This window comes from Myotis davidii, unplaced genomic scaffold, assembly GCF_000327345.1.
Source record: "Myotis davidii unplaced genomic scaffold, ASM32734v1 scaffold436, whole genome shotgun sequence".
In the NCBI taxonomy this organism is placed as follows: Eukaryota; Metazoa; Chordata; class Mammalia; order Chiroptera; family Vespertilionidae; genus Myotis; species Myotis davidii.
The window spans coordinates 2,030,989-2,043,641 of NW_006292604.1; the positions used below are offsets into that span (position 1 = coordinate 2,030,989).

The 12,653-nt window shown below is 47.7% G+C and overlaps 1 protein-coding gene across 1 annotated transcript in view; it reads right to left on the reverse strand.

Moving 5' to 3' along the window:
• Positions 1–6: 6 nt before the first annotated feature.
• Positions 7–12,653, reverse strand: part of MAML3 (mastermind like transcriptional coactivator 3) — a 182,578-nt gene continuing 169,931 nt past the window's right edge. Inside the window, exons 3-5 of the mRNA XM_015565531.1 lie at positions 11,369–11,632; positions 6,112–6,196; positions 7–1,518 (exon numbers count right to left, since the gene is read on the reverse strand). Coding sequence (XP_015421017.1) covers positions 521–1,518; positions 6,112–6,196; positions 11,369–11,632 — 1,347 coding nt within the window. The 3' untranslated portion in view covers positions 7–520. The remainder of the gene's footprint in view (positions 1,519–6,111; positions 6,197–11,368; positions 11,633–12,653) is intronic.

Consider the following 12,653-nt stretch of genomic DNA (forward strand, 5'->3'; position numbering starts at 1 on the left):
CCTGCCGCGTAGCACTGTTCTCTGTGTCTGCCCTCCACAGCCAGGCGCAGGTCTGGGAGCCTGAGGTCTCTTTCCAGCCAGAGCTCAGCACATGTCTGACCTGTGCTCTCGGCCTGTGCAACCACCCAGCAGCCTCTGTGGGGCTCCTCCTGCCCGAGGCTCCGTCTCTTGTGTCTCCAAAGCTGCAGGCTCCGCACCTGGGCCAGGACGGGCTGACGGATGCCTGGCCGTGGGCAGCAGTCCGTCTGGGCCGGAGCAGGGAGTGCGGTGCAGGGGGCTCAGGGTCGCCTCCCCCACCTGCCTCTGGTGCGGCTCCCTCTCTTGCAGCAGGGCTCTGCCTGGTCTCTTCTCGGCTGCTGTGAGAAAATCAGGTGGAAGGAGGCCCCGCAGGGCTGTGGACTGGCACCTGGATCTTCCATGCTCAGCCAGCTGCAGTTTTGCTCAGTTTACGTGGGTCAAAAACCAAAAAACCAGGATGGGCCCACATCCTGTTTCTTTTGCCCGTTGGGCCCCCTCCTGACTAGGGGTTTCCAAACAACTCGTCGAGCTCCTGCATCCACTCGTCCCCCGGCCCACCTTTGATGATGGAGTCCACGAGGTCGGCACTGTCCGAGAGGCCCGGGAAGGAGGCCCCGGCTGCTTCCCCGCTGTAACTGTAGGACATGTCCTGAGGGGCAGTCCGCTCATAGGCTTGGCTCTGGCCGCTGGGAGCAAAGCTGCCGCTGGGCATCTGCTGGGCTGGGGGCTGGCTGAACACTGGCATGCCGGGGACGCCCTGGGTCAGGCCAGACATGACCATCGGCCTGGCCTGGCTGGTCCCTTGCTGCCCCGGGAGCGGTGGCATCATTTGCCGACCCATGGCAGCCGGGTTGAGGGTTCTCATGGCACCCGTGTTAGCGTCCACGACCTGGCTCAGTCCCTGTGGGAAGTGTTGCTTGGTCAGCCTCGGCTGGCCGGCTTGAAGCGAGTAGCTGGCCCCGTTGCTGAATGACCCTAATTCTCCACTAGTCCTCCCAGGCATCCCCTGTAAGCTCCTCTGCTGCCAGCCCTGGGCTCCCTGCTGGACTGTTCCCATGATGCTCTGCAGCCTTGGCGGGCCTTGGGGCCTGGGCAGGGCCTGGCCCACTGGCCCTTTCATCTGCTGGTGCTGCTGGCTCATGGCGGAGTTCACCAGCATGCTCTGACCAAACCCACTCACCATCCCCACCCCTTGCCCGGAGGCGGGTTGCCTCGGCGGCCCCTGGGCTTGGTTGTGCGCGATGCTCATGCCACTTTGGTTCGGGTGCTGCAACATCTGGGTCATTCCTGGGCTCATGTTGTACATTCCTGGTTGGCTGGTAGGCGTGGTGTTGTAAGGGGATAGTCCCATCTCAGACTGGGCAGCGGCCGTGGCCATTGTCCCTGGGTTCTGAGAGGGCCCCATACCCATCATGCCTGCGTTCTGTGCCATCAACCGCGACGTCCGCATGCTCTGGAGGGCTGCCTGGCTTCTCGCAGCCGCCATGTCCTGCGGAGAGCCTGCAGGGACAGAGGACACATAGCACTCACTCTTCTTGGTAAGCCTGTACCAGGTGTGGGGTTTTCTCTGGGAGACACAGAACGCTTCCGTATGAGAGGGTCTACTCTGATGATACACCCCTCATAGAAACAAGTATTGTTTTTCTGCTTAGAACATACGCTGATGGTGCAAAATTTGGAAAGTGTTGAAAAGCACAAAGATGAAAATTCAAGTCACCCAAGTTCCCACCCTCCAGAGTTGACCACGGCTCACTACTATTTATATAAAAACAGACACACTTGCACAAATTGGGGTCACACTGTACACACGCGTCTGTAGTTGACTTTTTCACTTGAATACCCTGATGTTTTTGTCCACATTTCAGAAGCAAATTATTTCTTACACTTCTTGATAGGATGCCATCCTCAACCAATTCGATACCATTTTTCCTGGAGGTTGAGAGGGAATTCACCTCCTAGGCTAAACTAAGAAATGGCGATGGCTGTGTGTATTCTACGTGTGAAGTGGAACGTGGTTCAGTAGGGAATACTATCAGTGAAGACCATTAGACTAATTTCCCTGGAGACATGAGCAGGACTTGAGAGGTTAAAGGCCGTTGCTTCTGCTCAGAAGCTATTGCAACAGACTGGATGTATTTTTGGACCCACTCTGTAGATTTCCACGTGCTCCAGATTCTGAGTTATAACATGTCAGTGCAAACTGGCCAGCTTCCTGAGCTAGGAAAAAAATATCATCCTGCCACTGGCTATTTGGCAATGAACTTTACGGATCTTTCCAGCGAAGTCCACTCCTTGAAATCGGCAGTGATTGTGGCTCTCGGCCGATCGCTAACAGAGTTTTGATGAAGCTGTTTAAAAGTTGGCTGGAGTATGAACACCCCGCGTCACTCCCCTCTAATTGGGCATGTGAGTGGGGACTTCTTTACCTGTTCGCAGGAAGACTCCAAACCAGCCAGGAGAATAGAAATGTCACCCTTTGAGCCGCAGTCAATGCTGTAAAGGACTAGGGGGAGCACACAATGGATTGTGCTATGTCCCTGGCTAATGATTAAGTCTAAGAGACAAAGAAAAATAGTTTTTTCTTCCCGGACATTTAAAAAAGATGCAGCATGGGAGCCAATCGATATTATAAGCAAATTTGCTCCTCCCTGGAACTGAGATGAGAAACCAGATGAGAATAGTGTAACCTTGTTAAGCTTGGCACCTTGGCAAATAACTGAAGTGTGTTTTTGTCTTCCTGATGGGGGTATTGATTTCTGGACAGCAAATATGTCTCCATATATTATTTCTCTCTTTAAGAAAGAAAATTACGGGAATTTTGAGTATGACTTACGTTTTTGAGGCTTGAGATCAATATCATTCTGCATTGAAAAATGAAGTTTACTGTGGGGAAACCTGAAAGATCTGGGGGCGATCCTTAGAAATGTTTCCATTTGTTTGTTTTAAGCTTAATTATATCTAAGTGATTTAAAAAAAATCAAAAGTTCCTGATTAAATACTGGATGTTAGTATACAGTGCAACTTGTAATCTTGTTATGAAGTTTTGTGACCTTAACGACTAAATTTATATCGACTTCGTGGCCAATCTGATCAACTGTGGTGAAATGGGTTATTGAGTTGCTTATTTAAAAATTTAAAGGAAAAATATTGCTGACTCAGAGATTGATCAGATAGACCCAAATTATACACACAGGCTGCTGGGCTGCTGGAAATAGATAACAAGACTTTAATATTTTGGAAATTTTTGTTGTATATTTAAAATGGACATGTTATTATATGAGGGACTGGATATTATCTGGACTAAGTTTTTGAATTAGAGATAGGTTCCTTTATTAAGTGGACAGAAGTGCTGCAATGCTTTTAAAGAGGTATTAAAAGATTAACCCAAGCGAACCTTTATTTTTACTTAGTGTAAGTGGCTACACTAAGTGTAATTCTTATGGAAAAAAAGGGCATTTTAAAATCAGCAATGAGCACCATATTTTCAAGAAAATCAAAAAGCATTTTATTAACCTAGTTTTATGCCTTCATTAATTTTAACTACTTTTTCTTCTTCTTTTTTTGTTTTTGTTTAAAACAGATCATACTGTGAGACACTATAATCAAATTAATTTTCTTGTCTACTGGTTAACATCACCATGTCAAAGACAACCTTTCATATTCTAATAGAAAGGATAATATGACATTTTTTCCTAAAAGGTCTATCTTCTATTTTCACTCACAAGATGCTTGTGTTTGTGAAGAATAAACATTTCCTCATATCATGTAACATTGCCCAGAGACACAGAACTCAATAAGAGAAAGATAGTCATTAAAACCTTTGAGATGTGTAGGTTCTCACGCAGAATTTCTCTCCTAGGACAATATTTCTTATATACCAATTTGCTATTTTCCAAGATATATAACATTTTGATATCTAGGGTGTGAATACATACACGAGAATACTGAAGCTATCTATCTATCTATCTATTTATCTCAGGAATCCACTGGGTTGTTTAACTTAAGAGTAGCTGAATTTTTAGGTTGATTACCTATGCTTTGAGGTTTTAGAAAAATTCAAGAAGTAGAACTTTTAAATTGTAACCAAAGCATTCAGAATAATTTCTAATAGACAGGAATGGTTAACTTTGGGTGGGTCACTTCATTCCAAAAAATAATGAGTTATGAACCTAGAAAACCCAATGGACATGATGCCAGGTTTATCCAATTTAATGTTTTTAATAAGTTCATAATATAAAGCTCCAGTTCTCAAAGTATGGTCCTCCGGCCAGCAGCAGCAACTCCTGGGAACTTGTTAAAATGTAAATTCTCAGGTCCCACTGCAGGCCTCCCGAATGAGGAACTCTGAGGGGGTGGTGGGCTGTGTTTTAACAAGCTCTGGTGAGGATTCTGATGCAGGGGAACTGTGAGAACTACAGGGGTAGAGGAGGGCCTGTGTCTGCACCAAAGACTACCCACGTATCCATAACTATTTTCCACTCCTTCCCACACAGGACCAAGTGAGAAGCAATTCTTCCAAGAATTCTGGCACTAATTTAGTGCATAGAACACCTGTGCACAGCCCAGTCCCTCTCGCCCTTCCCTGTGTCCGGTGGAGGGAATGGCAGCTACTCCGGTCAGCATGCTCACAGGCCCTCTTCATGGGCTCTGGCTGTGAGCGTTGGTGGCTTTTCTCAAACCCACACCTCACAGTGCAAGATATATAACATTTTGATATCTAGGGTGTGATACATGGGTACATGGGTGGTCTTTTAACAGGAACAAACGGTTCCCTTAGGATGATACCCTCTGACAGTTTCTTCTCTATTATATTGCATTGAAAAAATGTTGGATGTGGCTTGTTCAATTGTCTTCACAACCTGTTTGTGTGTTGTAATCCAAAGACTGAAAAATGTTAGCCTAGATCACGAATTTTTTACCCACAGTCCATGAAGGGCAGTAACACTTGTGAAATGCTATTTGAAGGCCGTATATATTTTTGTATGAGCATATTTCTGTGCAAGGGATTTCATAGCTCCTGACAGATTCACAAAGGGATGGGTAACCCGTGAGATGTTAGGACGCATTGATCTAGGTCCCACGAAAAGAGAAGGGGATGGCGATTACGGTTTTTACTGTTAGGGGACTCCTGGAATCCCCTAAAAACTCCCGTGGATAGACTGGGGAGGGTACTCAGGCTCATCCTCCACCCCACACAGGAACCTCAGGAGCTCTCTTTATTGGACATGGAAAGGATGAAACTTGAGTGGACCTTCTACTTTATGAAACAATGGCATATGGTACGCCCATTGCTAAGGGGGCCAAGATTTTGGGATTTCTGCAAAGGGCAGCAGGATCAAGATGGTCCAACCATCCTCAAGGCATTATTTATTTCTATACACAGTAGTGATTAGTGGTTGCTGCAAGCCAGAATCTTCTACTTCGGCTGCTGGAGGTGAGGGCTTTGGCCAGCTGACCTGCTGAAATTAGCCAAGAAAAATGTGGTACAAGATTTCCCCCACTGTGGTCACTGAGATGATGACCTGGACATTAGCAAAGCCGATATTGGGCCAACAGGCACCGGTATGTTCTTACTGGTTGTTGAACTATTGAAATACTTCTTGTACTTTTGGCAAAGAACAGCTGCTTCAGCCCCCCACAGCCACCCTGACCCCTCCCTGAGCCCACCAGAATCTCTCTGGAGCCCAGTGACCACAAGGTTGCCTGGAACAGCAAGGGGTCTCCAGAATGCTTTTGATTGGTTGGTATTCTCAGTTCTTAAATATCCAATATAATAAAAGCCTAATATGCTAAGTGTCCGACTGTTTGTGCGACCATTTGACCAGTTGCTATGACGTGCACTGACCGGCAGGGGGCTGATGTTCTGACCAGTAGGTTAGCTTGCTGCTCGGGTCTGGCTGATTGGGACTGGGCGAGATGGGATGGACACACCCTGGAGCCAACCTCCCGCGGTCCCTCCCCGGCCTCTAAAATATTTCTTCTAATTAATTTCCATTCAATGTGCATGAATCCGTGCACCGGGCCTCTAGTTTGTAATATTACCTGACACAAACATAGCCCACAAGGCAATGTTACTGGCTACACGGGCCTCACCTTGAAACTGATTGACCTGCTGCACAGGGTATGGATTCCGCTGAGGCTGGAGGTGCTGCCGGGGTACATGTGACTGCTGCAGCTGCTGGAACACAGGACAAGAAGGGTGGAGGTGAGGTGGGGAAAGAGCACGCCATTAAATAGCCTGCCGTTCTGAGGAAGGCAGGGTTCTTTCCAAAACTAAACTTTGTCTTGAAGAATAACATGCGTACAGGCAAGTGCAGAAAGCAGATGTGTACAGTTTGGTGAGTTTTCACAAATGAACACACTCCTGGTAACCAGCATCTAGATCAGTGGTACTCAACCTTCCTAATGCCGCGACCCTTTAATACAGTTCCTCATGTTGAAGTGACCCCCAACCATAAAATTATTTTTGTTGCTACTTCATAACTGTAATTTTGCTACTGTTATGAATCATAATGTAAATATCTGATATGCAGGATGTATTTTCATTGTTACAAATTGAACATAATTAAAGCATAGTGATTAATCACAAAAACAATATGTAATTATATATGTGTTTTCCGATGATCTTAGGCGACCCCTGTGAAAGGGTCGTTCGACCCCCAAAGGGTCGCGACCCACAGGTTGAGAACTGCTGATCTAGATCAAGACACAAAACACTGCCAGGATATGGGGCTTGCCGGTCATTACCCTTCATCTGGCCCCGGGGAACCCCTGCCCAAACCTGACAACTCAGATCAGTTATGTCTGCTTTTGTACTTGGTTTTATGGATTTACATATACAATGTACTTGTGTCTGGCTTTGGTGTATGGTTTCTTGTGGTCATTACATTTGGGAGATTCAGGCATGGGATGCATGTAGCTGTGGTCTATTCATTCTCACCGTTGAGAAGTGGTCCATCCTATTAACATGACAATGAATTTACCTGTTCTCCTACCGATGGTCACTTAGGGCAGCTCCAGTTTGGGGCTGTCCCAAATACCGCTGCTGTGAACACCCTTGTCCGTGCCTCTTGTGTGGACATGCTGGCTCATGAGGCATGTGAGCCCAGAGGCTTTGACTTTCCAGCATCAGCCTGTGGGTTTTCCTTAGCTGTGTGGGGACCGAGCTCAAAGGGACAAGCGACTCATTTTGAATGACCTAAATAGATGCTGCGGGGCTTGGAAGATGGGATTCTTAGGGGCTATGAACAAAGCTAATCTTATTCCCACGAGGCCACCCTGCCTATAAAATCCATCCCCACAACTACCCAGCATTCACTGCCTCGAGGAAACCATGTGGGGCTCCCCATGGACCCAGCGGCAAGAGGCTTGCGTGCTAGTGCTAGTCTGTGTTCTTCCACTCACAGGAACCTGCTTTGCCCACGCTATTACCCATATTCTGGCAAGGCCACTATGATTATTACCATGCTGTATGTGAAAAGGGAGAGAAAATAAGAGGTGGAGGGAGCAGAGAGAGGGCTCTTAGTTCTCAGCCTGCCGTCAAGTAGCTGCGTGACCTCGGCATGTCATTTAACCTCCTTCTGCAGCTAATATTCACTCGGCACCTTTCATCTGAAGGGCTACAAAGAACATACAGCTACGGCCCTGCTCTGTAGCATGTTCATTATAAAAACAACACACACGGACTACTTCTTAACACATGTGTTTATTTCTATTTTTTCTCTTGTTTTTCTTCTTGGGCAGCTCTGTCATTTCTTTTTCTCGTTTCTCAACAAGGCCAGACAGCACCCTGGCAAGCAAAGGAAAGAACAGCCTCTGCCCTGTGTACCCGTCCTGTGGTGCCTACCATGGTGTTTTGCACAAACTGTTAAAATTAATTAATTGTGTAGACAGCAACTGTGCTAATCTTTTAGGCAGCAAAATAAGGGCATTCTTGAAAGTAAGATGAGCTCATAAAAGCTTCTCCTCAGCCAAATTCCCCACTTACTGTCCTACTTACAACCCCATACACAGTGGGGTAGCCAGTGCTGGGATGGGCGGGCTCCAGTCTCAGCTCCGCCTCTCTCTAACCCTGTGATCTCAGATAAGTCACCTCAGCTCCCTGGCTGCTGTTTCCTTAAATGTAAAATGAAGGCACTCGATGATCTCTAATGTTTCTTTCAGATAGAAAATTCTAGGTTCTGTGGAACTTTTGGGAATGCAGGAATGGCAACACGGCCTGCACGCTCTGAGAGGAGGGCATTTAATGTCACTCCACCGCTGCTTTCAATCTGCTCTGTTCTGATTTCTAAGTCCACTGAGAATGATTTTTAAATAATACATTTTTATTGATTTAGGAAAGGAAGGGAGAGGGAGAGAGAGAAACATCAATGATGAGAGAGAATCATTGATTGGCTGCCTCCTGCAGGCCCCCTACTGGGGATCAAGCCCACAACCCGGGCGTGTGCCCTTGACCAGACTTGAACCCGGGACCTTTCAGTCCATAGGCCAATGCTCTACCCACTGAGCCAAAACAGCTAGGGCCACTGAGAATGATTTTAAAGTTCCCCATGATAAGCACGACTGCAAGTCCTTCTGTTTCCCATCACCTGTTCTTATAGGAAAGCCAGGTGTCCCCAATATGCTGTTTACAAAATGGAAAGTGTTAGGGACACTTGGCTGCAGCAAAGACTGAGAAAAACATCTTGGCCTGGATATGGCAACATTTACTTTCAAAACACAAAGCTGACGGCTCACCCCTTGTAGACCCCGAGACAGCCTGCGTCGAGAAGCACGGCCTGCAGGTGCAGGTAAGGTGCCACAGTGCCCTGAGTTTTTTCTTGGTTTCATTTCTGGGCCAGTCCCACAGGATGGCTGGCATGTGTGGCTCTTCTGTGACATCAGGGTCATGTGCCAGGTCCCCATTACATTTGTGTAGTTTCCAAAGACTTTTACACATATTAGCCCATGCAGTCCTTAAAAGAGCGACACGAGGAAGGCTGGGAACTTATTAAAACCTACCCTGGCAGATGAAACCTGCCACAGGCCAAAGACTGGACACTGTCTGACCTTGAGTGAGTTGTTCTTCCATTGGTCCCTCATCATCTCTTGGTCCACACAATCAGCAAGGAATTATCCTCATTTTTAAATTCTCATTTCCTTGTCTTTTCCAAGGAGCCTCGTATCTCTCCATGTCCTGGGTGAACCCTACATCAGTGGTTCTCAACCTGTGGGTCGCGACCCCTTTGGTGGTCGAACGACCCTTTCACAGGGGTCGCCTAAGACCATCCTGCATATCAGATATTTACATTACGATTCATAACAGTAGCAACATTACAGTTATGAAGTAGCAATGAAAATAATTTTATGGTTGGGTCACAACATGAGGAAACTGTATTTAAAGGGCCAGAAGGTTGAGAACCACTGCCCTACACTCTCACCTCCTAGTCTGTGGGTGTCACCCTGTGGCCTCTCTTCTCCCATTCCTCTGCCTCCTCCCCGTTCCCAGGGTTGGCTGACCTCAGCAGGTGGGCACACCCCTGGGCTGGCACAGCCGAGCTCTGCCTGGTCACAGAACACATATTGAAAGCCATCACTCCAAGTATCAGGCACACCTGAAACTTCCTGGGATTGGCTGGGGAGAGGATTTACAAAGCCCAGCTTCCCCTGAGCAGCTCCATTCATCACTGCCTGAGAGACATTCGCACGGTTCCCTGTCACACACCTTCTGCAGGGTGAGAGGGATAGAGGTTTGTTTGTACAAGAGCTGCCAGGCGGCTGACTGACCTTGCTGAAAAGGGAGATAATTACACAGCTGTTCAGGAACAAAAGCAAAAAAATGGAACCTAGGTGAACTGTGCTCGACAGTACAATTTTTCTATTTGGGGGATGACGGGTATTTCTTTGAACTGCTGTTCTTGGTTAGTAGAGATCTTAACATGTCTGTGTCCTACACAGTAGGTGGTGGAGAATGCTTGATAAATTTCCACAATTCTTATCCTATTAGGAACATTCCAGAAGGCTCACTCTGAGGCAGAGCTCTGTTGGGCCTTGAGCCTTAGATGACAACCTCACATCTCCTATAATAAAAGTGAGATGCCCTGCCCTGGATGGTTTGCTCAGTGGTTAGAGCGTCAGCTCTCAGACCCGTGAGCGTCAGGTCAGGGGTTTGATTCCCAGTCAAGGGCACATACCTTGGTTGCAGGTTCCCCAGCCCCAGTATAGGCGTGTGCAAGAGGCAACCAATTGAAGTGTCTCTCTCACATCGATGGTTCTCTGTCTCCCTCACCTCCCTCTCTTCCACTCTCTCTAAAAACTCAATGGAAAATATATCCTTGTGTGAGGATCTGTGAGCGTCAGGTTAGGGGTTCGATTCCCAGTCAAGGGCACATACCTTGGTTGCAGGTTCCCCAGCCCCAGTATAGGCGTGTGCAAGAGGCAACCAATTGAAGTGTCTCTCTCACATCGATGGTTCTCTGTCTCCCTCACCTCCCTCTCTTCCACTCTCTCTAAAAACTCAATGGAAAATATATCCTTGTGTGAGGATTAAGAAAAAAAAAAGTGGGATGCCCTGTATAGACCCCATAGGAGCCATTTAAGGATCTCTTGTGGAAGGCCTTTCCTGGGGTAGTACTAAATTAGGCATGAGCATCTCCAAAAACAAGCCCCCCCCCCCCCCCCCCCCCCCCGCGCACAAAGAACCGCTGAAGCAGACAGGAGCAGCCCACAGGGAAGGCTCTCCTTCAGGGCGGGAGGAGTCACATGGGGAAGGTGGACAAAGATGCCTAAGGAAAAGCTTTGTGTCAGGCCTGCCTTGAACTTAAAGATTTCTCGAGCTGTTTTCAAAGCTGTTGGGAGTTTTCTTAAATCTGCCGCCTTTCTGTGACCTCAAGTTCAGGCTTCCAGGTAGTTCCGTGGGCCCTTTCATTCTGCTATTGTTCCTGTTTCATTGTTCAGGACCGATTCAATCCCTCCTCCCCACACTTTCTTTTAAGAGACAAGGTTCTCTGAATTCTTTTTCTTTTTCCTATTGCTAGAAATATTAGAGCTTGTGAGGAATGGGAGCCAGCCCTCCCACCTGCACGCTGATTACAGCAACCCCTGCACCAGAAACCCAGAGAAAAGGAGTCAGACTCCAATGGAAGACACATCTCTGGCAAATGGGCTTTCACATGGATAGCTGAAGCCTCTCTTTTCAGAACAAACTAATTTACTCTAAGGAAAGGTCTAACCAACTTAAAGGTCTAAATTCTGCAGGTTCTCCTATGAACCCGGGAGACTGTGAACATCCTGAAGAAGGACCTGCCCGTACCTCCCTCCCAGGCCCCAGGGGCTGAATAAACCGCTTGCTCGGACACCACGGGCACGTTACCTGCTCGGCAAGAATCTGCTGCTGCTGCTGTTGCTGCTGCTGCTGCTGCTGCTGCCTTTGCTCCCGCAGGAACTGTTGCTTCTGCTGCTCCATCAACTGGGCCCGCTGATCAATGAGCATCTGCTTCATGATGGCCGCCTGGGGCTGGCTGCCCAGGAAGCCCGGACCCGAGGGGCTGGCGCCGGAGACCATGCCACCTGAGCCTGGGGGCACGGAGGACTGCATGGGGCCCGTGGTCCGGGGAAGCCCAACTGGGTGCTGGTCCTAGGAGGACAGAGAGGCCGATTCAGTGATTGCACATTTGAAGGGAAGCGTGGGGGAGGGCAGGGGGCAGAGGCTCTGACCCAAGGGGTCCCGAGTGACCCACATTATGTTTTGATACAAATAATACAGTCGACCGCAGAGGTGACCTTATCATAGTGGAGCTGGAGAGGCTCCAGGGGCACAGTCACAGAGCATGGCTCTGGGGATCTGAGATCAAGTCCCATCTGTTTTGGATGGGACTGACTAAGGGACAAGGACTGGGTTTCCAGCTAACATTCTGTTTCTACAAAGGAAAGGAAACAAACCCTTAGGCGGGGCCTACCTTAGGTCCTGAAGGAGACAGCCTGAGTTTACCTCTTACTCCTTACTGCCTACCTGGCCAAAACGAACTTCTTAGGATGAAAGGCATTCACAGAAGTTTGCTGCCATTTACTAGTTGACAGATCTGCTATTTGATGGAATTCTGATCACAGACGAGCCCTGAACAACGTAGGGTTGGGATGCTGACCCCTGTGCGGTTGAAAGTCCGTGTATAATTATTGACTCCCCCAAAACTTTATAGTCCTCCCTCAGAAGGCATGGGGAATTGGTTCTAGGCCCTCTCATGGATACTGAATCCGTGGCTGCTCAAGTCCCTTATCTAAAATGGTGTAGATCAATGCATACTGTCGGCGTCCATATCCACAAATTCTCAACTGTGCACTGAAAATACTGTTTTCTACCCGCAGCTGGCTGAATTGGCAGATACGAAATCTGGGATACAGAACGCCAACTGTATATTTACTGAAAATAACCTGTATATAACTTAACAAAAGGAAGATAAACAACCCAGTCAAAAAATGGGCAACGGACCTAAATAGATACTTTTTGAAAGAGGACATCCAGAAGGCCAAGAGACAAATGAAAAAATGCTCAGTCACCAATCATCAGAGAGATGCAAATCAAAATGACAAGGAGGTATCACCTCACACCTGTCAGAATGGCTACCATCAACAAATTAACAAATGAGGATGAGGAGAAA